General features: G+C 32.7%; 4 protein-coding genes across 5 annotated transcripts in view; 3 read left to right on the top strand and 1 right to left on the bottom strand.

Annotated features, from left to right (window-relative positions):
- Positions 1–361, bottom strand: part of LOC125056218 (ras GTPase-activating protein raskol) — a 120925-nt gene extending 120564 nt beyond the window's left edge. Inside the window, exon 1 of the mRNA XM_047659239.1 lies at positions 100–361. Within this exon, the coding sequence (XP_047515195.1) occupies positions 100–166 (67 nt within the window). The 5' untranslated portion in view covers positions 167–361. The remainder of the gene's footprint in view (positions 1–99) is intronic.
- Positions 362–3587: 3226 nt separating this feature from the next.
- Positions 3588–14971, top strand: LOC125055937 (protein ROP). Of its 2 annotated transcripts, none has more exons than XM_047658696.1 (15): positions 3588–3767; positions 4447–4593; positions 4736–4891; positions 5492–5595; positions 6485–6633; positions 6809–6869; positions 7410–7564; positions 8244–8395; positions 8959–9113; positions 10118–10198; positions 11024–11191; positions 11380–11469; positions 11951–12048; positions 12378–12460; positions 13002–14971. In XM_047658696.1, the coding sequence occupies exons 1-15, from the start codon at positions 3740–3742 to the stop codon at positions 13133–13135; spliced, it is 1761 nt and encodes a 586-aa protein (XP_047514652.1). In that variant the 5' UTR covers positions 3588–3739; the 3' UTR covers positions 13136–14971. The 2 variants fall into 2 exon arrangements, with proteins under 2 accessions (XP_047514652.1, XP_047514651.1); XM_047658695.1 differs by lacking the exon at positions 5492–5595 and adding an exon at positions 5092–5195.
- Positions 14972–15709: 738 nt separating this feature from the next.
- Positions 15710–22081, top strand: LOC125056098 (argininosuccinate synthase). Its single transcript, XM_047659035.1, has 10 exons — positions 15710–15888; positions 16438–16543; positions 16806–16966; positions 17439–17523; positions 17702–17847; positions 18347–18468; positions 18720–18871; positions 19179–19270; positions 21200–21348; positions 21908–22081. Exons 1-10 carry the CDS (start codon positions 15824–15826, stop codon positions 22066–22068), a joined length of 1239 nt encoding a protein of 412 aa, XP_047514991.1. The 5' UTR covers positions 15710–15823; the 3' UTR covers positions 22069–22081.
- A 1213-nt stretch (positions 22082–23294) lies between these two features.
- Positions 23295–26523, top strand: LOC125056270. The gene is made up of 2 exons (XM_047659300.1): positions 23295–24818; positions 26446–26523. The coding sequence occupies exons 1-2, from the start codon at positions 23487–23489 to the stop codon at positions 26521–26523; spliced, it is 1410 nt and encodes a 469-aa protein (XP_047515256.1). The 5' UTR covers positions 23295–23486.
- The last annotated feature ends 293 nt before the right edge of the window (positions 26524–26816 follow it).

Genomic DNA, 26816 nt, shown 5'->3' with positions numbered 1-26816 from the left:
GATCATCATTAAAATCTTATTATCGACCTGACTGACTGACCTGATATAAAAATACGAATAAAATACATTTGTCTGCAAAATAATGAAGTGTTTACTTACCGCATCTGTCTAACCAGCCTTCAGCTCGACAAGGGTATACGATGACTAATTTTATATCATCATTCATCTTGTCTCTTAGAAATTCAGTGCTAAAAAATTGCAACCGCACTGCATCACCAAGAAATTTACAATCACCGACACTATAGTTAAGAAAGTTTAAAATCAACTATCAATGGTTTCAACCTACTAAAACAAAGATACACTTTCACTTGTTATTGAAAAACCACAAATAGTGAGACCATTACTAATAATGGCCCTAAAAACAAAGTAAATAAAAATATTTTATTAAAAATAACTAAAAATTTAAACTAATTATAAAGGTATTATTTATACCCACATGTGATAAAAAAGAGTTATATTGGATTATATTATTAATAAGAAAATTTAAAATATTTTTCTAAAGTGGCCGCAATATCTCTTTTCAACTTCTTAATACTAAAACAATCACCTCAACAAAAATAAGTATTTGAAATTTAAAACTAGCACACGTGACAAAACAGTTCTTCCAACATTATTCACATCCACCACCTAACGAGTTTACAAAAAACTGAACTGTGATTTGTCTAATCTGTGATATGTGAATCGGTGTGATTCGTTAGCGAAGCGCGACTTTGTCCGAATGCCACCGAAGAACGAGCTGAATTTTGCCATGGTTGCTCGACTATGCGAGAAAGAAACAGCTCTATCATAGCATCTCTCTGTCATCTCGTATTGACCCTCTCACGTGGCTATCATCAGCTACCCTACTGATGAAAATGCGCGCGCAGTTCTAATATTATGCTGTTCCAATTCTTTTCTCCCACTCATATTTTAAGCTACCAATATAGGTCCGATAGATCCTATTGGATGAGCTTAAAGATGCTTAATATTAATAGTGCAATACTGACAAATACAATTTTAGGTTCATAAATACGCGCAACTAATTATTGATTTATATGTAGTAAATTATATTTAATTTTTTTTTAGTTAGCTTTATTTATAAGTAAACTATGACTATTTTTAGTACTTACTCAACCATTGAAGACTACTTCAAAACTTTTTTAAATATGACAGAATATATAAATAATTAGCGTGCAGAAGAAGTTGCAGGTAATGAGTCAGGCCACATATTGACAATATATGGTATTAAGTTTTTTTTGTATATTATGTATAGAACCTACGTGCATAATTCATATAATATAAGTAATATTATTTCTAATACTAGTATTCTTGTGTAATAAACAATTATAATATCATGGCTTCAATATAAAACTTTTGAACTGATATACACGTATATTTACATATACACTAATAATTAAATATATATAATAATTAAAGCAATTCATTCTCTTTTGTTTTTTTTTAAATAGAAGACATTTCTCTGCGTCGTGTCGGAACGTGTTCTTAAAAAATTGAAGTTCGCGCGATGATAAAATATGTACTACATACTACGAAACTGGTAAATCGAGACTTAAGAGCAGCATAAGGGGTTCATGCTTCTCCATATTATATGGTTGTACGTTGGTATGATGAGGTCAAGCGAAGATCTTCTATTAACGACATATCTCGCAACGGTCGCCCTACATCGGTAGAGACTGATAAAATAATTTAAAGTTTAAATATTGGGGACCGTCGTGTTACTGTTTGTTTTATAGCAGAAGAAATAAAGATTTGAGACTGAATTTCTCAAAGCTACTTAGGTTTCTTACAACAATCAAATCTTGACCGAATTTTGGCTTTATGAAAAAATATATGTTAATTATTTGATTTAATTTAATAATTAACATATATTTTTTAAAGTGTCAGTGAGAGGTGTCTCTAAGGAATATTCAATAAAAAAAATGACACAATTATTTTCTATTAAATGTTATTTTATTTTTCATTTATATCTATTATGAATTATCTAAAGCTCAATTTCCCTTATAAAAACCTTCTCCCTGATACCTTAAAAAATCGTATACTACGGCAACTACTGCAGCCGCTAAAATGTTCCTTTAATCGCGGAAATAGTTAATCTAGAGATGAATATGAAGGGTGTTCCATCGATTCGAAAATCACAAAATCTCACGATGATGATATTAATTTATCCCTAATGGGAAAGGCAAAAAACTTTAGTCACAAAATCTCAGCAGCGGTTGACACATCTCGTACTTTTTTGACACTTCCATAGGTGCGTTATGAAAAATTGAAGAGAGACTGAGAGTGAAATTTTACGATGCGCGCGCACCGTGACACAAAATTAACTGAATGAAGTTGCCCACGGAAGATGCTACGGCATTGGACATAATTTAAAAACAACATTCGAATAATAATAGAATTTATGTTACACTTAATGTAAGAGAATAATAATAAATATTAATTTATTTAATTTTTCAAATGTAAACTGAACTTTATTGACTATAATGACTCCTTTTCCAGTCTTTGATTATTTACTTGTAATTAATTATTTGCATGCAATCTAAAACTATTTTTATTAATGCCAAAGAAGTATAACTTCTTACGCGCGTACATAAGTACACGCACCCTTTTTTTTACCTTTAGGACCAGTATCGTACTTTGATTTTGCCATATGAAAATCTCATTTTTTATTTTTGTTTTATGCCCTGAGATTCCGGTAGACCTATACCAACAATATGTTCCGTTAAAGTCACTTCGGCAGTACATGATTTTATGGCCTTTGGCAGCACTGGTTTATTTCGAATTTGCCTCACTTTACCCAATCAATCCAACATAGTTTTCAAGCTTGTATATCTAACTCATGTGGCATACACTCTATCTAATAGATACTTATGGCCGATTTACACGTATTAAGTTGACTAAAAATTTACTAAATATTAACTTAATTTTAAGTAACTTAACCCGTGTAAACAGTGAATTTAGTAAGAAGTTGCAAGTTAAAATTTAGTTGCAACTAAACAAGGTAGAATAGAATTTTGTCTATTTTTCGGTTAAGTTGGTGGGAGTGGCTAATCACTTGACACGTTTGGACAGGCAAAATTTAGTTAAATTTAAGTGAAAAGCATAAGCTGGCGGAGTCATTGCAAAGCTATGCTTTTGCTTTCGGCGCTGGAAGCTCAAAAACATATCCAAAACTATTTGTCCGATATGCGTATACAACAATTAATGAACAGCAGTAGAACCCCTTCCCCAATGAATAATAGTAGCCGTTTTACTCCTTCGCCTTCTTCAAATACGTATTACGTTGAGTCCCCAGAACCTTCACAATCATGTATTGGAGCATACAATACAGTAAATCCCCAATCAGGAAGAGAAAATCCTAAAATATTTTGTTCTGTGGTCGTCCATCTTGAGCGAATAAATGAGTTTAACTAATACTTACAAGTATTTTTACGTGTAAACGGTTACTTAAAATTAAGTCACTTGAAATTTAGTTAAAATTTAGTTAAGACTTGGCAACTTAATACGTGTAAATCAGCCTTTAGTCTAAGTTAAATGTCAACCGACAGCTGACATTATATTTCTTTATGCGTCAATGTCAAGTGTAAAATTTCTAGCAATTGATCTCAATTCTTAATTTGTGTTAGAGACTAGAGTGCAATACAATTTGTGTTCGGATTTTGGAATAATCATCAACTATTTCTGTCCTAAAAAAGAAATAAGCTTTTATCGTGCTGTGCTATAAATACTTAAACTCCTTAAAATGGCTCTAAAAGCTCTTGTGGGTCAGAGTAAGTAGAACTGACATTTTGTACATTAACATTGTTTAATAAATGGCTGAGTAACATCGATTTAGACCATCCCACATCGTTGATGACTAAGATTTGGTTTTTAAGATGATGTTTTTAATTTATAATTTTACTACAAAATATCACCTTTGATTTACATTATTATTAAATTTATTCATGAATAATTGTATAACAGAAATTTCGTCGTGTATAGGTCAAAGAAGTATATAAAAAGACCTTAATACTTCACTGCGTACATTATTGTGTTTTAACATTACAAGGAATAATGTTTATACTTTAAATAATATCTTAATTCTTCCTAGAAGTAGAAATATTGACTTCATGCTACAGTAGGTGGTTATTGATTTTCTTGACACCTCAAAGTGGGGTGGGAATGGTGGCAAACGAAAACGTCATTCTGCAGTTTATGAACTGTCCACTTTGTATGCAATTTTAAATTAAAAATATAGTTTTTAAAAAGTCATTTGTGATCTCATTACAATGAATAAATGTAATTGCACACAACTAGATATACTTCATTTAATAACATTATGAAATTTTTAATGTAGATATATTTATAAACTTAACTAATCATAATTGTATAACACCAGCCAACCTGAATATTGTTATAGACATTATGTAGAATATATATATTGTTTACTCATGTTTAAAATTCTTACAGAGATCATGAATGAAGTAATTCGCTATAGGCCAAAGGGAAAAGATAATCAAAAGGTAGAATGGAGGATCCTAATTGTAGACCAATTGTCAATGAGGATGGTGTCAGCATGCTGTAAAATGCATGACATTTCTGCTGAAGGAATTACTTGTATGTATATTTGGCAATATGGCATTTATAATATATTATTGAGTTAACTTAATATATAAATATTATAACATGGCGATAGGGTAGTTTATTATTTAAAATTATATAGTATCCTATCATTGTAAAAAATACATTTTTGTTTTAGTGGTAGAAGACATTCACAAGAAGAGAGAACCCTTATACACCATGGATGGCATTTACTTGATAACTCCTTCTGAGAAGTCTGTGCATGCCTTAATAAATGACTTCTCTATTGGAAATCGTATTATGTACAAGGCTGCTCACGTGTTCTTTACTGAAGGTAAACAATGAAAATATGCATTTTATACCAAATGGGAGATGTAGTAAACCGATTTCCAACCTATCAACCTATTTCCACCTTTACCATTATTTATACTATTCCCTTTATATTATTTCTTATTTCTATTTAAATATACTTTTATGCTTAATTACTTTACTCAATTTTGATTTTAGTTGCATTTCATTTTAAATTCATTCCAGCTTGTCCTGATGTACTATTTGATGAATTGTCCCGTAGTCGCGTAGCTAAGTTCATCAAAACATTAAAGGAAATCAACATAGCTTATATACCTTATGAACAACAGGTTTGTTTTATTTTGCTTGTTTAAATCACATAACCCCAATATTTATTTATATGTCACATCAACATAAATCTTGAGTTGGTATATTTTGTTAGTATGATTTCCCATACAATTCGCTCAACAAATAAATGCTTAATTACTTATTTAATATATAGTATAAGCCATACAATAAAAATGTAATGGCAGCAAAGGTATAACACTGAATATATTTATCATTTGAGATTTGTGGTGATTAAAGAATTGTATAGCAACAATCATTAAGGTATATGTAATGTTGAATTATTTTGCACGCTGCTAAGTGTGTCCTGAGGAATTGTTCAACGAACTTTGCAAGTCCACAGCAGCCAGAAAAATTAAAACATTGAAGGAAATTAACATTGCTTTCCTACCATATGAGAGTCAGGTGAAATATATTTGAAATAAGATTTTTGTTTATTTGAGTAGTTAGAAGTTCATGCAAATAGATCTTAACAGATCAATCAATAGATTTTAGATTCTTGATTAAATTTGTTTGCTTTATTAATTTAGGGCTTAGGGAGCGTTCAAGTATTACGCAACGAATTTGGGGGGGGGGGACATTTTGTAAAACGTTACGATGCGGGGCGGGGATTGAATTACGCGTTATTGTAAATATGTATTACTTTCGATATTCCAGTACTTTACACCACATAATGGTAACTTTTAGGTCTATAGAGTCACTAGGTGGTCACGAAACGTTTACTATACTTGGTTACAGTACTGTAATTGAGTACAGAAAAACGTTACGGCGAGTTATGGCCGATTTACATTATCTTAGTGTTTAGGAGAGTGCTTTAGTACAACTTGAAAGGCAAGTTCTTTAGCGTAGCGTTTACTAAAGCAAGTAGCGTTTACATGTTTCAACTAAAGTACTATCCTAAAGCACTCTCCTAAACACTAAGATAATGTAAATCGGCCTTTACACGGGGGCGTCGATAATCTCTAAAAATTGCGTGACGTAATACTTGAACGCTCCCTTAGTTAATTTTTTACTTAAGAATTTTCTTGTTAAACCTTTAAAGACATACCAATATACAATTGTCTGATTTCTAGATTGCTAGTAAGTTATATGTAATTTATATAAATGTACACTTTAATTTATAATAATGAGTATGAGTTACATAATCACACTATACCAATAGCACTAATATTATAAATACAAAACTATCTGTTTTGAAACTGAGAGAAGAACATAGGATTGCTTTATGCAGTTGAATGTCTGGTTTCACATGATGAGTCAATATAGAAGATATCAAATGTGTAAACTTTTTTAGGTATTCTCATTGGATTCTCCGGAGACCTTCCAATGCATGTACAACCCAGCATTGACGCAGACTCGTAATGCTAACATGGAGCGAATTGCAGAACAAATTGCTACTCTCTGCGCCACTCTTGGAGAGTACCCATCAGTGCGCTATCGCAGGTAGACTTCTTTGATAAATCATAAGAAATAGAATTTCTATGGAACATAGTAACAATATATTTTTCATTTTACATTGTTTTTTGTATTGTCACACAAAACAGTTACATACTTTTTAAATTGCACTTGTACTACCAAACTCGAAATTTCGAATATAAACAACTTCTTGTTATTTCAGTGACTGGGAACGTAATGTGGAGCTTGCTCAACTCATTCAACAGAAACTTGACGCGTATAAGGTAAGACAATTTTATAAAAGTGTGCTTAGTTTTGCTACTAACAATAAAGATTATTATAGAATATTGCCATATGTAACATCCTTTTAATATGTTCAGAGATACCGTAAACCACATATTTCATATAAGCCACGGGTTATAGGTACTATTCCGTTCGAATAATTTATTCGATGTTGCGTAGAGGGCGAATAAGTCGCAATAATACGCCTTGCTCATGCCCTAATGCTTACACCCATTTTACTATAGACTTCTGTGAATCGAGACGAGCGAGCTTTTAGTCAGGCGTGACTTACCATCTAAAACTGTACCTCTACGCACAACGGACCCGTTGACCTATTGACATACCACAAACCGGACTAAACCTTCCACCAAAGTGCAGGCAAACGCTCGTCTTGATAGTTGAAACATGGAGTTATGTGAATAATAATTTGTCTGAATATCCTCTCTTAAGACAACTTATTTCACTGTACTCTCATAAACCAAACACAACATTAAACATAAGAGCAATATGCTTCAGTTTATATAAATAAAAAATATTTACAGGCTGATGAGCCAACAATGGGTGAAGGACCAGAAAAGGCCCGGTCCCAACTATTAGTGTTGGACCGCGGCTTTGACTGTGTATCTCCTTTGTTGCATGAGCTCACCCTTCAGGCTATGGCTTATGATCTATTGCCCATTGAGAACGACGTCTACAGGTAAAAAATATATTTTGATTTTCCATAACTCTAAAATTTGTCTAGTAATATTAGAAAAATTATGTGTAGCAGAAATCTGCCATAATTAACCATAAACCATACTTTCATTAGAGGTGATAAGGCAAAAGATTTGTCCATTACCTCCGTTTGACTAATTACAATCAAACGAACCATCGATTTTTTTTACATTTACATTCCTTTATTATTTTTTAAAAATATTCCGGCGACACGGCGAATCTAGCTCACCAAAAAGTTCCTTCTGAATCACAATACTTTATCCACATAATATGTATATTTATTATTGAATGAAGCATGTTCTCGTTTCGAATAGGCATGATGCGTTTTCTATTCAGAAATATATCCATATGACAGCTGTCAGATATACTTTATCTAGGACTCTTGTGACTCTAAAATTTTAGAAATTAGTTTACCGTGTCTCATCCAAACGAAAAAAACTTTTTGATAATACGACGTACACTTTTCAAACTTATAAGCAAATTTGAAAACCAATTCTACTTACAATAATTATTGTCATAAAATTAAAAGTTTCGTTGCATTTAAGAGGCTTCTGACAGCGTTTTCCAATAATCCTTGTAGTTTGGATTTTTTTACCCAAAAGAACCCTTGAAAAATTCACTCTTTATAAAGAATGGTGATGAGATATTATATTGGTTTGAAGGTATGAAGCTTCCGCGGGTTCTATGAAGGAAGTACTTCTAGATGAAAATGATGAACTTTGGGTGGAACTTCGTCATCAGCATATCGCCGTGGTCTCCACCTCAGTCACCAAGAACTTGAAGAAATTCACAGAGTCAAAGCGAATGGGGGGAGGTATGATATCGTATAAATCCCTTAATAAACTAAAGATAATAATATATACTATTTTTTTTTTAAGTTTAATTTTATAATTTCCCCTGCACAAAACAAAAAAGGTTTAAGATAAAGCTTAATATATTGATTATAAATTATATAATATAGCACTCTTCTTGACATTCCTGATTATTCCGATTCCGAAGAAATCGCTTGTTATCACACGATGTATCGGCCACAATGTTTCTAATGTTTAATCCACCCAAATAATTTATTTAAACTTTGTTTAGGATAAATTTCATTTTTACTCTGAAAATAATAAAACTCACATATTATACTTTACTAGTGGACCCGACAGACGTTGTCCTGCATGATATTTCAAGCGATTAGTAAAGCAAAGTATGAAAGTACCGACTGCAGCGCCATCTGGCGGGCTGATTTGTGAATCTAAACCATTCCCAGATCCCCTTGAACACACACAAAAAATTTCATCAAAATCGGTCCAGTCGTTTGAGAGAAGTTCAGTGACATACACACTCACAGAAGAATTATATATATAAAGATATAAATTACATTAAAAACAGGTGACAAACAATCAATGAGGGATCTATCGCTTATGATAAAGAAGATGCCGCAGTACCAAAAAGAGTTATCGAAATACGCGACTCATCTGCGGTTGGCCGAAGACTGCATGAAGGTTTACCAAGGCTACGTCGACAAGTTGTGCAAAGTTGAACAGGTACTATAAAGAACAACATTGACATATCATGATGGATCGCATTTAGACTCTGATTTTTCATTCCGTAGAATTCTGACATTTCATAAGTGTTGCTACTAAAAAAGTTCTCCGAAAAAAGCCGAAAAAGGGGGAGACTCATTTGAAGGCAATAACACAATAATAGGGTATTTTTTATGTTTTACCTCCCTAAAGGTAAATCTTAATATTTATTTACTCAAGTGACCTAATACAAAAATAACAAATATTTCAATATCACGAACAATATCGAATTAACTTAAATTACTTTATTTTATTCTTTTAGCTGGCATCACTGTCTACTAATTACAGGTTATTTTTTTTTTTGTTAGTTTTTTACTGTTTGTGATGAAAAGGGACGTAATTATCACGTAAAACCACTTTTAATGTGGACTCCAATGTTCAGACTCGTACCGAAATTGGAAAATGTGTCCGCCCAAAAAGGTTTGTAATCTCTGACATATCAAAAATTTATAGCTCTCAGAATTCTACGGAATAAAAAATCAGAGTATAGAAATAAATTTACACGGTTTTTATACCAACGGCTTTATGATACTTATCCTATCTATCCTTTAATGTACCCAACGTTGTTTGTGTTAGGGATGATTGGATACAACAAGTAAGATAAAGAACTCAGTATTTTGTAACAATCGGCTATTTAAAAACGGCAGAAACGAAGGTTACTTACAGTCCCTAGAGGCAGAACGAATTTGTGGCACCAGGCACTCTCAACGTACAATACGTACTAAGCGAAACGGTTGATATTTTTATATGTTCTCAGAGCGAATACGCAAAAATTACGCTAAATATCCTATGTTGCGGTAATTGAGTTATATCGCATTGGCTATAAGCTGTTAAAGTAGTTGTATAATTAATTATAAGTAGGTAAATAAATAACATTAGATTTTGACATCCTAAGGTGATCGACTTTGCATCTTACCCTAACTTTGGAAAGTCCTTATTTTTCTTCAAGATTATGTAAATTGCAGGACCTTGCCATGGGAACTGATGCCGAGGGTGAAAAGATAAAGGATCACATGAGAAGCATTGTTCCAGTGCTTCTGGATCAGGTAATATATTAAACTTCTTTTAATATCTTCATTTTTGCTTAAGCATCTCAAAGTTAGCGGGCATACAAAAAAGTATTTTGATAAACCTAGTAGCTGATAAATATTCTACTTTTCAGGCAGAGTTAAAGGGTATGTTCCGATATACACTGCGACCACTGTACAGAGTACCGTCAATTTAGTATACTGTGAAACCGTTTCTCTATAGCCAGCTATACTGGTTACAATTTAAAACGGAACGCAGTCCAGTATACTAGTCAGCTTCGTTTTTCGACACAGTTTTCAAATGAGTGCATCAAAGTTTTTCAATTCAACAAGAAAAACTATTATTGGAGTATTATCGCATTAAAAAAATCTATATTAATATTAACTGTCAATTGAATTAATACTACAAAGAAAGTAAGTTAGAATTTTAAATGTTTGTTATTAAACTGTAAGTTATATCAGCCGTTAGGCATTCAAGTGGTTTTGATTGATCACGTGATCAACGCACTGCGAGTACCTTACCTCGAAAACGCCAGTGCTCGCAGTAGAAGTCTAGCGGGGATTTGTGACGTCATATATTTCCCTAGGACGCTGCGGCTGTATACTGGCAGTCCATAGCGGAACGAATTTTTGAACAGTGGGAGCACTATACAGTACTCGCAGTGTATATCGGAACATACCCTATATTATATTATAAAACAGTATTATCGAATACAAAGCGGTTGTCGGAAATATTTAGTCTGCACTAATTCTGTTATATTATGTAGTCTGTGACATTTTTTCCTATCTTCCTGCAGACATACACTTACAATAACCCATAATAATGATCTATGTTATTAACAGGCTGTGAAAAACTACGACAAGATGCGTATAATCGCTCTATACATCATGTCGAAGAATGGTATCTCTGAAGACAATTTGAACAAACTGGTGACTCACGCGCAACTGGAACCTTCGGACAAGCAAGCCCTGCTTAATTTGGCTAACCTTGGACTGAATGTGGTCGTTGATGTAAGTTATTTTTTAATACAGTTGCTCAAAAAGTGGCGTATTGCAGGGAAATATGGCATTCGGGATGTGGGCTATTACATACTGAGGTTTTTCTTTACCTTTTCCGAACTCGTGCGTTCTCTTTCCCACAACACTCACCTAAGTATAGAAAACATATATACCAATGAAGCAATTATTTTCATATACAGGGCAACAGAAAGAAGCAGTACCAAGTTCCCCGCAAGGAGAGGATTACTGAACAGACTTACCAGATGTCGCGATGGACTCCAGTTCTTAAGGTTAGGGTTAAAAGTATTAAAGTATATGATCTGTTAAATTAAACATGGTTTTATTAGTATCGATTGTCTGTTTCTTATCGCATATAACATATGTTTGTTTTGGCTAAAGTTTTAGTTTTAATCCACGCTTCATAATAAGTTTTTATTTATTTTTTAAGGTAAATGTCAAATGTCCGTCATTACATTATTTCAATTAAAATCTGTTAGGATCTTGAAATAAAAAGGCTAACGCGTAAGGCACAACTGTTTTGTTGTATATGTTGTGTCTCCTAGTGTTGCCAACAGTAAAAAGTATTTATGGACCTCAACAAAATCGAACTCAAGACGGTTATACACCATCAGCGATACGGCGCGGAGGCGGCATTAATCAAAATATATCAATTTTATTTGCTAATAGAACACTAAAGAATGTATGACTATTATTAATTACTAGAACATTATTGTGGCATGATTTATTTGTATGATGTAAATTTATTTATAGGACATTATGGAAGACGCTATCGATGACAAATTGGACCAACGTCACTTCCCATTCCTCGCTGGACGTGCTCAGACCTCGGGATATCAAGCACCTACTAGGTAAGCTTTTTGACCAGCACACTAAAAAGTGTGACCACGTTGTTAAAATATAAAAAATAAAAATCCATTATTTTAATTTTTGCTTGTTTATAATTATTATGAATTCATATAAAGCTGTGTATTTTACCAGTTCATGAAATATATTTATATATATAAATTATAACTAAAAATATGTTCTTTTTGTGTTTGATTTTGTTATTTAAGGAACAGAATGTGATCTAATAGTGTTTTAATTCTTGTACTAAAAAAAAAAAAGATAAGCCCACAACAACTTCAACACTATAAATAATAGAATATCAATCTTATGAAGGTCAATTTTATTATTCCAGTGTACGCTACGGTCATTGGCACAAGGACAAAGCGCAGCAGACAGTCAAAAATGTACCGAGACTTATCGTTTTTGTTGTTGGAGGTATGAATTAAGCCAAATATTTAAAGTACTTCAATATTTAAGAGTTTTGTAAAGTCTAAGACCCCTTGTTAATTGTTTTCTCCACGTTACACAATATTGTACAAATTTTAATTTATTTTTTCGTCTTGAGAACTGTCAAACCATTAAGTTTGACGGCTTTTGAAAAAATATTTAAGTGTTAAGTCGAGGGTTTTAGCAAAATAAAATGTAATCAGTATTTATTATTACGCTTTGCATAATAATGTTGTTTTGCAATTCTATGTTTAAGATTATGGTACACTTTTTTAAAAATAGTCCTACAAACATCTTCACTTTTATAACAGAAGTAGAAAATGACGGAAAAGTAAATAATATTTCAATTATTACATTACGAAAGTTACTATGAAAATTATGATTTTTCTCTGATACCAATATTTGCTAAGTACGTTAAATTTAGCAGTTTATTTCATATATAAAGCTATAGTGACTTACAAATAAGGTTGAAAAAATAGCGTAGTGCAATCGTATTAGATTATTTATAATAATAAGTGTTTGTTTACAGGTGTATGTTTCTCAGAGGTGCGTGCCGCCTATGAAGTGACTGCCGCTCTCAAGAACTGGGAGGTCATCATCGGATCCTCTCACCTCCTTACGCCCGACAACTTCCTCTCAGACCTCAGCTCTCTCACTGCTTAAATTGACAGTTTTATTTGGTAATTTATTTTTATTTCATATAAAATTCAATAAAACTTTGAATCCCATTTAAGTCAATATTAACTGAACGTCCAATGAAATAATTTCATGACAGCTTATAAATCCTTGAGGTTGGCTTCGAATATAATATGGAAATACATGTATTCGTTTAATTTGTATGCTATAAAAAGAAGCATCTCCGTTCATGAACATTTCAAGGTTTTATTTATTTATTAACACCTCGTTGCATTTGCCTTTTTTTGCGTGGTAGTACTATATACTACTTTGAAATATAAAATGTTTCGAAAACTAGTGGTGTCTTAGTAAAAAAATATGGGCTTAAGGCTGCATATTAAGATGAAGTCATTAATATGACAGAAGATAAATGTGATCGCTTCTATATTTAAACTTATCTCTTGCTTTGTATAGATTTCGTCGTAAAAAAGAGCCTAACATTAATGTAGAGTATAATGTGTTTGAATAATTACCAAAAAGTTTACTTAGTAAGCATAATTTTGACAACCCATGTCGATTTCCTAATTTCACATTATCTATGGAATAGATAATCATTGTTTTACATTTAGATTTTATTATTGTTGCCGTTACTTAAATTTTATTATGTTTCGTCAAAAGTATTATAGTTTATGGCTTGTATACCTTATTTTATCTTAATTTATTATGATTATAATATAAAATAGATAGTGGCGTGTTTAAATTAAACGCATTAAATAATTAAGTGTTGTAAGTGTGACATAATAACATTTCATGTTAGTAGAAAAAAATATATGAATTAAGTGTTTATCGCATATTTCAAAATATCACTTAGATTTTAAATACATTTAATGTCATAAACGGTATCTATTTGTAATTTAGTTTTTGTGTATTGATACCTTATAATTAACATTAAATGGCAATGGAACTGTTTTGGTAGCACAGTCTCCCAAAATATTATGAATATTAAAATTTGTGTGTATTAATGCATAACTGATATTGGCTAGGCAGAATGGAAAATATTGCGATTTAATAAAATTTAAAACTCTCTATGTCTTAGAGATAAAAGATATACAGTATTCAATTATATACAGAATCCTCGCTTTCAATTAAAATAATCGAACACGAGAAGAGAATATTGGTAATTTTTGTGTGTGTAGCCAAATCGGCTCCAGTATATTTACAATTTATATAATAGTTATATTGTACCCATTATTTGTTGTGGGCATAAAATTATCTAAGTATATGTCGGAATATAAAAATAAAGTAATTGTTTTCCTTAGCAATAGCAATGTTTACATTCCATGTTTACATATTGATATATAGATTTAATCATTCAGTCACATGACTTTATCTCTAGCAAATATGTTTATTCTTACTAATAATAATAATGTTTAGGGCTGTAATTTAAAATAATTGTCGCAGATTTGTATAGTTTAGGGAAATAAATTGTGTGGTCAAGCACATTCTTGTAATAGAAAAACTTTATGAGCCAAAGTTTTTCTATTAAAAAGAAAAATTTCTCGTTGAAATACGACAAAAATTGCGAGATTTTATCAATACTTCTTTTATAGAGACGGTATTTTTGAGTTTTACCAATTCTACGAAATGTAATATGTGGTGGATTTTTAAAATAAGAATTGATAAAATATACGCTTCATACTATCACCTAACGGTTAATAATGATTATAAAATAACATTAAAGTTATGAGCGGAAATTAAAAATGTTGCTTTGAATTGTGTATTTCCGCTGTAAATTAGAAATGTTCTTGTGCAATTATGTAGAAATATTAAAATATAAAGTTTGTCAGTATTCATATGTTATTAAATATTTATTTGTAATCATTATTTATGTTTTTATTTGTAGATATGAGTCGATAGGACGCTAGAGACGATGGGTTTTGCAGGAATTTAAAGGAATTATATAAAACAATTACTTATAAACCTTAATAGCATCGTTACAGCATTTTTTTTCCTTACTCAAGAAATTACGGTAGGTATATCATAATTTAACATTACACGGTGCCAAAAAAACTATAGCATGGAACTAAAACAATCAGTACCTCTTCTAGAATTATTTTGACATACGCAACCTTAAACTAAAAAAATTATCAAATCTATCAATAGTTCATACTGTAAAAGGTCCATGTTATGGACATAGATATTAAACATACAACTTTCACGCCAACCCGATCACTGCGGATCTTTATTGAGACGGGGATTACACAGAAGATGTGCCTAAGTGTGTGCGCAGACACAAATGCGAGGACGTCTACTTTTCAAATACATTATAGGTATATCATGCTTAGAAAAAGCAGTGAAGTTTTATATTGTAAAAATCTACATTGCTTGTTATGTTCGGAACCACCTGAGATTACCTCGAGGTTGATCTCGGTTCGGTAGTTTAGGAGTCCATAGCGGACAAACAACGTCACACGTAATTTAAATATATTGTCAGTACATATTTAGTAATTATATAGCACTTAGTAGTAAATAAATTATATTCAAAGTATTAAACTGATATGTCACTTTACGTGTGTATGTGTGCGCTTTGAATGTGTAAATGTGTTTTAAATTTCTCGATTGCGGAGTTACGTCCAAATAGGGTTATCTTAAAAGTAAATATTTAAATTTATTATTACCGACTAATTACAATTATAGTCGCTGTTCAAGTGTAGTTTCCGTTTGGTGTGGACAACGATGGCTAAAGACCTTATTATTTTGGCTTACTCCGGCGGTTTAGATACTAGCTGCATTCTAAAATGGTATGTATAGTATGCATATGCTTTAGTGGACACTATTAGAATTATATCGTCTATTAGAAGAAAAACAGTACCATAAAACATTAATTATAAGGTATGCTACATTTTAGTGGAATAATTTTACTGTGCTCCTTTTTGACATGCGAAAAAAATTTTTTTTATATAATATCTGCCCCGCGAACTTCGTTTCGCCTCAATATGTTTTTTACTTATCCTACCATTTTAGTAGCTACATACCAACATATGTAACATTTGTTATACTATGCTACCCCATAGAGCCTGTTTGCTTTTCCGGAAGAAAAACCTAAGTACATTTTTTTTTTCTGATTTCTCTCCATAAAACCTGTGGAAAAATAAATTAATTTAAAAGAAAATACTCGATTTAGTCCAGCTGTCTTCGAGTTTTCCACTAATAGCATCATCTTTGCGATTCATTGTTTTTTATATAGATGACGAATATTGTATAAACAATTTTTTTATGTAGTTAATATAAAAAACTTGAGTTTCTATTGTCGTGTAGTTGATGGGTTTAGATCATTTTTATGTTTTTAGGTTGATACAAAAGAATTACGATGTCGTCTGCTATATGGCGGATATAGGCCAAGATGAAAACTTTGGTGAAGCAAAATCGAAGGCTCTGGGTATCGGTGCTAAAGATGTAAGACGAAAAACTCATATGTTTTTTCAGAACTTCTTATCGTTATTTACTATATACTGATTGTTACGTTCTACATGGCGCTAAAGGGTGTTGATGATGATGATGAGTAACACTTTGAAATCCGTTCGATATTAACGTACACCGTTATTTTAATATGTACTTACTAATTTTCTCAAATTTTCAAACAAATATAATAATAGAATTCATATTGAATAGGATTCACGGTGAAAAAATATTTTGAAATGAAATTCAATCTTTATAGGTAATTATTGAGGATCTACGTAGTGAATTTGTGACTAATTATATGCTCCCGGCCGTCCAAATGGGTTTGGTATACGAAAGCCGCTACTATCTTGGTACTTCCTTAGCCCGTCCGTGTATCTCTGTTGGAATTGTTAACGCCGCTAAGAAGTTGGGAGCAAAGTGAGTAATTTAACAACAGCGCAATTATTGGTAAAAGGTGTTTTTTTTAAAATGGAGACTAATATATTAAGGTATACTCATGATAATAATAATAATAAATCCTTTATTTGCTCAGTTAGTGGTACAATTAGAAAAATAAAAAAATCGAACAACAAGAAAAATCCGCACAATCAGCCATATATAAATAGGCATGCAAATGTCATAATAAGAAGTTAAGTCATTTATAAGTAATTGTTAAACTTAAGGTCTAAATACTCGGTCACGCTATAAAAGCACCTTGACTTAAAAACCTCACCCCCCCTTCACCTTCCCCTTGAAAACATTACATGGCAGCGATCTATAACTTCTATGCCTTGAGGCTACTGTTACAGGCTACTTAGATAAGTTATTATTTTAGACTGAGATTTTATAATAGAGGCAAATGAACGTAGTTATTTAGTATGTACCAAGAAAATTAATTATTATTTTACAGATACATTTCACACGGGGCGACGGGCAAGGGTAACGATCAAGTGAGATTTGAATTAAGTGTTTATTCACTTTGGCCTGATGGCAAAGTTAGTATACAAACCTACTAAACATTTTTAAATAATAAAAAAATACTTTTTTAAACTATTATTAATTTTATGTACTGTTTCGTGATTCTATGTAAACATTATGGAAATGCTTCATACTTATTTAACAGTCACGGGTCAATTTTACAATTTTTATAATAACCTTGTTCAAAATCTAAAGGTGATTGCTCCATGGCGACTTCCGGAATTCTTTAACAGATTCCAAGGAAGAAGCGACTTACTTGAATATGCGAAGAAGGAACAAATTCCAGTATCAGCTACGCCTAAAGCTCCTTGGTCGACAGATGAGAATATAATGCACATTAGGTAAGAAAATATACGCGTATACGACTACCTAACTCAGTTTTAACCTACTGATTCTGTTTGTCTTGTTCAGATTAATGTGTATGCGGTCTATTGACTGGAACACCTAGCTAGTATATTTTTTTTAGATTTTGTTTATTGAAGTGAAAACTTCTATAGCGGCGTTGTACACTTTTTTTGGAATGGGTAAAAAATTTTAAACTCGCGTCAGGACACGTGACCTAATCGGAAATTCGTAAGACGGATAGAGAGTAGACAGCTGGCGCGGCGTATTTAATGTAATATAAATTGTCATGTTTGTGTACGATATCGCATTAAATGAATATTGTATTCTACCACATAAATGATAGTACATACTTTTATATTGATATTTCAAACAATTCGTGCAAAATTATTCCCTTACCATTTCAAAATATCAAAAATGCACATCACTTCTGCCGGCACTCCCGGAGTGCAACCAGTCGTTTTTTTTTAAATTTATTTTATTAATATTTTACCATAGCTATGAATCCGGAGTTTTAGAGGATCCGGGTTCAATCCCGCCGAAAGGAATTTACAAAATGACCCGGGATCTTCAAGAAGCAGATGATTATCCTACCATCATTGATATAACTTTTGAAAAAGGTAAAAGAATAAAACAGCTCCAGCTATTTATTTTATTCTTTATATAATTTATAATAATTTTGCAGAATGCATTTTTTATTTAATTTTGTAAGTGCTTCAGATTCAGAGGCATATCATCGAATTTTGTATTGTATAATTACACGATACATCAATAATTTCTTACTAACTGGTTCAGTTCAGTCTAAGGATCGTGGTAAATTCTGACGAATTTTTTGTTAAACAATAATAATCCAAAGTAATACGATATGTAGGTTTACCGGTAACCTTAAACATTCCAAGCGGCCACGAGAAGTCTTTAATAATTAGAGACCCTTTGAAGATAGTTGAGACTCTCAACAAGCTGGGAGGGCAACATGGCATTGGTCGAATAGATATCGTAGAAAACAGATTTCTCGGTCTTAAGGTATATATGAAACTTACTAAATTTTGTTAGTAGCCTTTTCGATATTTAACTTCTTATTAATAACTATAAGTCTCAAATAGCTATTGAATGTTCAATCACTTTTTATTTATTTTTTCATATAAATTAATGTGCTAAAAGATCCTTATAGCACGTTTTTGAATGGGATCGTTTTATTCTGCTAGCAACTTTCCATTTAAATAGACTTAAGAAAATGTTTTCTTAAAAAAAAGTACCTTTTCACCCAGTTTTAGACTGAATTTATGATTCTTATGAGTGACGTTATTATATGTGACTAATTAAATTTTAGAGTAGAGGACTGTATGAAACTCCCGCTGGAACCATCCTTCACTTGGCTCACCTTGATTTAGAAGCATATGCCTTGGATAGGGAAGTTCTGAGGTAATTAGAGATCGGTTTAGCAAAAAATATTCTGGGCAACCTTGGTTAGGTTGCCCCTAATATTATGATTCATTACACATGATTCTATAATGCATTTTCGTACTTATTGAGAGCCGGTCATTTTTAATGTAGATTTGAATAAAGACTGTTTCTTTTTTTATTTGATCAAAAATGGGTTGGTTTATACAGGTTGGCCAAAAAGTCGTAGATCAAACGCAAATAGATGATAGATTAGACCAGTGCCGATAATTTTTGAAACCAAAAAAAATTACAGTAGGATGAAACCCATTAGAAAAGCAGGGGAATATGATCAAAATGAAAGGAAAAATAAATTACGGTCGATCTGAGGTCGGGAAGGGGTAGGGGGGGGAGGTTTAAGGGTAAAAAACGGTTTATCTCGATTTCCGGCAAAACTAAAAGTCCTATCGAAGAAAGTTAAATGGCAAAGTTGTAGGTAATAAAAAGATCTAAAACTTTTGTATTCACACATTTTTCACATAACCTCAAAATTGGTGTGAAAAATTCAAAAAACCAAGTTTTTGGTTTTTTATTTTTATCTTTTACAAAAGTTTATTTTTTTAAACGAAATTTGGTGAAAACTTACCTTATTATGTCCCAAATATACTGTAATTTATTTGATTAAAAATATTTATTTTTTCACCTTATTTTGAATTAATATCGAAAAAACACCCTAATTTTCAATCGAAAATTCTGACGTCAAAATTTCAGCTTTTTTCAAAAAGTTGGTATGCTTTCAGTTCGTTGAAATCTCTACTTTCCTATGGTAAAAAAATATATATATATTACCATAGTAAATCTTCTCAGAAAATGCAAAACATCGTATGCAGTAACGCCCAGACCCGTCATACCCTTCCCTACTTCTCTATGAATCTTCTTTAAATTATAATTAGATGCCTATTTATTACTATTTTAAGATAACTTAAATATACCTGAGTGACCTAAAAAAATCTTTTAGCCTTTAGATGAGCTAAAATTTTCGTATTTCATAGAGAAGTAGGGAAGGGTATGACGGGTCTGGGCGTTACTGCATACGATGTTTTGCATTTTCTGAGAAGATTTACTATGGTAATATATATATATTTTTTTACCATAGGAAAGTAGAGATTTCAACGAACTGAAAGCATACGAACTTTTTGAAAAAAGCTGAAATTTTGACGTCAGAATTTTCGATTGAAAATTAGGGTGTTTTTTCGATATTAATTCAAAATAAGGTGAAAAAATAAATATTTTTAATCAAATAAATTACAGTATATTTGGGACATAATAAGGTAAGTTTTCACCAAATTTCGTTTAAAAAAATAAACTTTTGTAAAAGATAAAAATAAAAAACCAAAAACTTGGTTTTTTGAATTTTTCACACCAATTTTGAGGTTATGTGAAAAATGTGTGAATACAAAAGTTTTAGATCTTTTTATTACCTACAACTTTGCCATTTAACTTTCTTCGATAGGACTTTTAGTTTTGCCGGAAATCGAGATAAACCGTTTTTTACCCTTAAACCTCCCCCCCCTACCCCTTCCCGACCTCAGATCGACCGTAATTTATTTTTCCTTTCATTTTGATCATATTCCCCTGCTTTTCTAATGGGTTTCATCCTACTGTAATTTTTTTCGCTTTTTATTTATTTTGAAGGCTATCTGCACTGGTCTAAGATGAGGTCATCAGCTGCAAAAAATTGTTCTACGGGAGGTCTCTAAGCTCAACCCCATTTGCGTTTGATCCACGACTTTTTGACCACCCTGTATAATTCAATTAGGTATTAACTAAGCACAAATTTAGTGACCGACGGACCTAAACTTAGTAACAAACATGCCTACGTTATGAAACAAGAAATCATATTGATTTTGTAACTTTACGCAATACATTTCTTGTTAATGCTTTGTCATTAAACGGAAATATAATTAACAGACTTAAGAAGATCCTTCAAGATAAAATGTCCGACTTCGTATACAATGGTTTCTGGTTCTCACCCGAGGCCACGTACACAAGAAAATGCTTAGAGCTGTCGCAACAATCCGTCACCGGTGAAGTTACTGTGCAGCTTTTTAAAGGCAATGGTATGCTCCCTTTTTTACACGATATTAATAAAATAATTTTAGTTAATATTTCCAACCTTTAACATCACTGATATATGAATTATTAATTGTTAACTCCATTCAAAATTATACAAGACTGTATAATAAATATCGACGTAGAAACACAAAGAAGTTATGATAATAATAATAAAAGCCCGTTTAATTACTAATTATGACAAATATACAACTTAGATTTTTTACATTTTATACATTATTTTAATCTTGTTATCCTACATATACTCTGTCCATGGCTTTCTTTCTCCATTCGCTTCCCTTCGCGCCCTCTTCTCCTTCGTCCGCTTGGTCCTTTCAATACAGTTATCTTTAACGTCCATCTTTTATCTATATACTCGTATCTTGCTATATGCCCCGCCCATTACCACTTCTGTTTTAGGGCATAATGTATGGCATCTATGACGTTTTTTTCGTCTTATTTTTTGCCACAAAGGCCACAAAGACGTTATCTGACCATTTATATGCTATTTCGGCATTATTGACGAGATATATACAAATTTTATTAACGAGATTGTTTTGCTTACAGTAACTATTTCCGCGCGAAAAAGTCCCACTAGTCTCTACAATAAGGATCTTGTGTCTATGGATATTGCGGGAGGATTTTCACCAGAGGATAGTACCGGTTTTATTAATATAAATGCTATTCGTCTGAAAGAGTTTTCTCGTTATTCCAACAACGCTAAATAAATAAAACAACTAATTTGGATTTTTATTTATAAGTATACTATTGTAAAACATTTCACCCAAGCTGCACCCACTCGTCGATACGACACCACACAGACCAACAGTGGCTAGTGACATCTTTTCAATCTTTGCTTTTATCGTATTTTTTTTACTCTATTTCACAAATGTTATGGGGCACAATTCCAACATCCACGCTGTCTACTACCACTTAGAGATTGCGAAGCCGGCCTTGCTCTCTCTTACCGCGATTCAGATATCCTCCCTGCCTGATACTTTCTACCTTTCCTACCCGAGGTACAAATTGGAACATTAATTTGTACCGCGGGCGGGAGTTTGCATGCCCGAGGGCTTCAGGCAAAGTTGTAAAACAAACGTCATCTCGACATTCTCGAGCGTGGCTGATTTTTTTTTTTTTTTTTTTGAAGAAATTAATTCAAGGATGACGAAAAATATATAATCTGACGATTTCCACATTAGCCGGAGTCAGAAAAATTTGTCGATAAAGTTTAATAGGTACGTGCGGCTGCCTATATTAGTTTAAAAATATTAACTATGAGTAATATTAACATAAAGTGTGTACTTTGCAAAAAGTACACACTTTATAATATAAATAAAATTTACGTTTAAACATTAGAAAAATTTATAAATATTGTAGAATATCGTCGAAGTAAACCGGTTCTTCCGGTTAATTTTTACTTTTTATTCTTTATAAGCATTTTTTTAAATTATTATATAATAACTACAAGTTCTACTTGAACAACACTTACACTTTTTGCTATTTCCAGAGCTTATCAATCAATTAAGTTCAATGATTAAAAATATATTTTTTTAATTATTAGATTAGGTGAATCCCTCCAGATAATCGTCAGATTATGAGGCATCACGTCTAGGATATAAAGATGAACCATATATATATATATATTAATCTGATGCGCTTGAGTATTTCAAAATTTCGATTTTTTTTCACATTCATATAATGACTGCGAGTTTGCGTCACATCCAAATTATCAGATTATAAGATGAGAGCTTTTTTAGGTTCACTTAACACCCCCTTAGAAAACCTGACGCGCTCGATTATTATTTTTTTCATTTTCCACTTTTACGTACGACCACAAAAATAAACACGTACAGAAGCACGAAAAGAGCCTACAAAGTCAAAGTCAAAAATCATTTATTCATATAGGTAACACAATGTACACTTAAGATCGTCAAAAAGAAATATATGTGATGTAAACTTCTTTGTTGTAAACTTCTTACATGATACTATTATAAACTGATGACATTGTCAATCTGTTTAGACACTAACTTTTGTCAATGTATCAAAATGTAACCAAAATATTTTACTGTTAATTTAGCTTATTAAAACCTTATATTCTTTAGGTTTTGTCTTATTTCAATTTAATAAGCTAAATAAAAGCAACATGGATAAATATCTTCGCCCTGAAAGATTTGATATCGACCCGTCAAATAGCTCTGGTACGAAAGCTTGGATACACTGGCATAAGACTTTCGAAAACTTCATTTTCGTGCAGAAACCGACCGCTCCAGAAACAGATGCACAGTCGGTTCCTCCGCCAGAAAAATGGGACAGCATAAAGTTTCAGCTTTTGATAAATCATATATCACCAAATATCTACACATATATAAGCGAAGCCACGAACTACGAAGAAGCGATCACAATACTGCAAAAACTGTATGTAAAACCAAAAAATCTGATTTTTGCTAGACACATGTTAGCAACAAGGAAACAACGACCAGAAGAAAGTATCGACATATATTTACAAGCTTTGAAACTACTTTCTAAAGATTGTGACTTTGCGGCTGTTGATGCAGAATCAAACAAAAACGATAGCGTGCGTGATGCTTTCATATCCGGTATATCATCGCATAAAATCAGACAAAGGCTTTTAGAAAACTTAAATCTAACACTTGATCAAGCTTATAACCAAGCACTCTCTCTAGAAACTGCAGAGATCAACTCTCAAAGCTTCCATACTGTGTCTTTAAATGCCGTTGAAGAAGAACCTAAATTAGTCTGTACCAAATCACAAACTGTGCACGACGAGACCTGCTCTTCTGTTAATAATCCTCGGCGACGAAAATGTTTCTTTTGTGGGGGACAAATACATCCTCGTAAGAACTGCCCTGCATTTGAAAAGTCTTGTCAGCTCTGCAACAAGAAGGGGCACTTTGCCACTGTTTGCAGAAGCTCTTCTAAACCTACAAATTGTATGGTAGTAGGTACTGAAAATCTTTCTTGTATCACAGCAGCCTCACCTTATTCATTATACAAAGCAACTGTACCCGCGTATATTCGAGATATAAGAGCAGAGGCACTTCTCGACACGGGCAGCTCCATCAGTTTTATAAATGACAGTTTTGCAAGACTATGCGGGTTAAAAAGAAAATCCTGCAATCAGATTATTTCTATGGCCTCTCTTAATCATACTTCACAAGTAGAAGGTCAAACTTTGCAAAGCCTGAAAATTGGAAATCATAAATATGATAACGTGAATCTTCTTATCGTGAAAAATCTTTGTGCTGATATAATTATCGGCCATGACGTCCTCAAAGAACATTCATCGCTAGAGTTCTCTTTCGGTGGGCCAAAACATCCACTTCAAGTATGTAACGTAGCCGAAGCATCAGTACCAGCTGTACCGCTTTTTGCAAATGTATCTCCCAACTGCAAACCTATTGCTATTAAGTCTCGAAGGCACAGCAAAGAGGATAGTGAATTTATTAAAGAGGAAGTCAGAAACCTTACAGAAGAAGGCGTGATTGAAGAAAGTAAATCACCGTGGAGGGCCCAAGTACTAATAACAAATACCGAAACTCATAGAAAACGTCTTGTGATTGATTACTCTCAGACGATTAATCGTTACACAGAACTCGACGCGTACCCTTTACCAAACATTGAGGACTTAGTTTCGAAAGTGGCAGAGAATATATTTTTCAGCCTAATAGACTTGAAAAGAGCGTACCATCAAGTACCTATACTACCAGAAGAAAGAAAATTTACCGCTTTTGAAGCGCTCGGAAATTTGTACCAGTTCAGGCGTATCCCTTTTGGAGTAACAAATGGTGTTTCGAGTTTCCAACGAACAATCGATTGGATTATAAGGAAAGAAAAGCTTCAAAACACATATGCGTATCTTGATGATATAACTATTTGTGGCCGTACTCTTCAAGAACACGATCATAACTTAGAAAGTTTTATGAATGCCGCAAAGAAATACGGTTTAACACTAAGTATGCTAAAATGCAAATTTTCTCAAGAGTCAATTAATATTCTAGGCTATAATATTCAAAACCACATAATTAAACCTGACAGTGAGCGACTCAAGCCACTGATTAATTTACCTGCACCAAGCGATTTACCGACCTTAAGAAAGACACTCGGCATGTTCGCACATTATTCTAAATGGATTCCAAACTTTTCTGAACGGATCCACTCATTTGCTAATACGACTACTTTTCCGCTCACAAGCGAGCAAATTAAATGTTTCGAAGGCCTGAAAAATGATATCGCAAAGTCTTCTAGACATGCAATTGATGTAAATATACCTTTTACAGTCGAAACTGACGCTTCCGATCATTCCATTGCAGCAGTACTTACTCAAAATTCTAGACCAGTGGCGTTTTTCTCAAGAACTTTGAATTCAAGCGAACAAAACCATTCCGCCATTGAAAAAGAAGCTTACGCCATTGTTGAATCATTGAAGAAATGGAGACATTTCCTTATCGGTAGACACTTTAAGTTGGTAACTGACCAACGCTCGGTTTCTTTTATGTTTAATATGAAACATACAAGTAAGATAAAAAATGAAAAGATTCAAAGATGGCGACTGGAACTAGCTGTTTTCAAATTTGATATTATATACAGACCGGGGAAAGAGAACTATGCTGCTGATGCACTATCCCGAGTTTGTGCCACTGTAGAAACACGTACTGCAAAACTTTTCTCGCTGCATGAGGCTCTTTGTCATCCAGGCATAACGAGAATGTTTCACTGGGTTCGCTCTAAAAACCTTCCCTATTCCATTGAAGAAGTCAGAACAATGACAAAATATTGTCAAACCTGCTCTGAAGTAAAACCTAGATTCTTCCGAAATACTTTTGATGACCAGAGGAAACTTGTTAAAGCGACGGCTGCTTTTGAACGCCTTAGCTTAGATTTTAAAGGACCAGTTCCAACAAACAATAATAACAAATTCATACTTACCGTGATTGACGAATTTTCACGTTTCCCGTTTGCTTTCCCATGCTCGGATATGAGCTCGAAAACAGTGATTAAACACCTCAACAACTTGTTTATGATATTCGGCATGCCTTCTTACGTTCATTCAAATCGCGGAACAGCATTTCTCTCTGCCGAAGTACAGGAATTTTTACATGTTCGAGGTATTGCCACTAGTAGAACTACAGCTTATAACCCTCAAGGTAATGGTAAAATAGAAAAATTGAATTCTACTCTTTGGAGAACGATTCTTTTGGCGCTGAAGACGAAGAATCTTTCGGTAGAAAATTGGGAGCAAGTATTACCACAAGCCTTACATTCAATTCGATCTTTACTTTGTACAGCCATAAATTGCACTCCACATGAAAGAATGTTTAGACACCCAAGACGATCTACTAACGGCACTTCTGTTCCATCGTGGCTTACAAATTCTGGACAAGTCTTGATGAAGAAATTTAATCGTACAAATAAATATCAGCCATTAGTAGAAGAGGTTGAATTGATACACAGC

The sequence above is a fragment of the Pieris napi genome, chromosome 14 (genome assembly GCF_905475465.1).
Source record: "Pieris napi chromosome 14, ilPieNapi1.2, whole genome shotgun sequence".
Lineage (NCBI taxonomy): Eukaryota > Metazoa > Arthropoda > Insecta > Lepidoptera > Pieridae > Pieris > Pieris napi.
This window is presented reverse-complemented; position numbering and strand designations above follow the sequence as displayed.

Bases quoted from the DNA above. Each gene is read 5' to 3' on its own strand.
- LOC125056098 (XM_047659035.1), top strand. From the start codon at position 15,824: ATGGCTAAAGACCTTATTATTTTGGCTTACTCCGGCGGTTTAGATACT. The intron at 17,848-18,346 runs GTAAGAAAATAT...ATTTTACCATAG, and splicing joins GAGAATATAATGCACATTAG to CTATGAATCCGGAGTTTTAG. The intron at 18,469-18,719 runs GTAAAAGAATAA...TACGATATGTAG, and splicing joins TGATATAACTTTTGAAAAAG to GTTTACCGGTAACCTTAAAC.
- LOC125056270 (XM_047659300.1), top strand. From the start codon at position 23,487: ATGGATAAATATCTTCGCCCTGAAAGATTTGATATCGACCCGTCAAAT. The intron at 24,819-26,445 runs GTCAGAAACCTT...TCTCTGCCGAAG, and splicing joins GTGAATTTATTAAAGAGGAA to TACAGGAATTTTTACATGTT.
- LOC125055937 (XM_047658696.1), top strand. From the start codon at position 3,740: ATGGCTCTAAAAGCTCTTGTGGGTCAGA. The intron at 6,634-6,808 runs GTAGACTTCTTT...TTGTTATTTCAG, and splicing joins CCATCAGTGCGCTATCGCAG to TGACTGGGAACGTAATGTGG. The intron at 11,192-11,379 runs GTAAGTTATTTT...TTTCATATACAG, and splicing joins GACTGAATGTGGTCGTTGAT to GGCAACAGAAAGAAGCAGTA.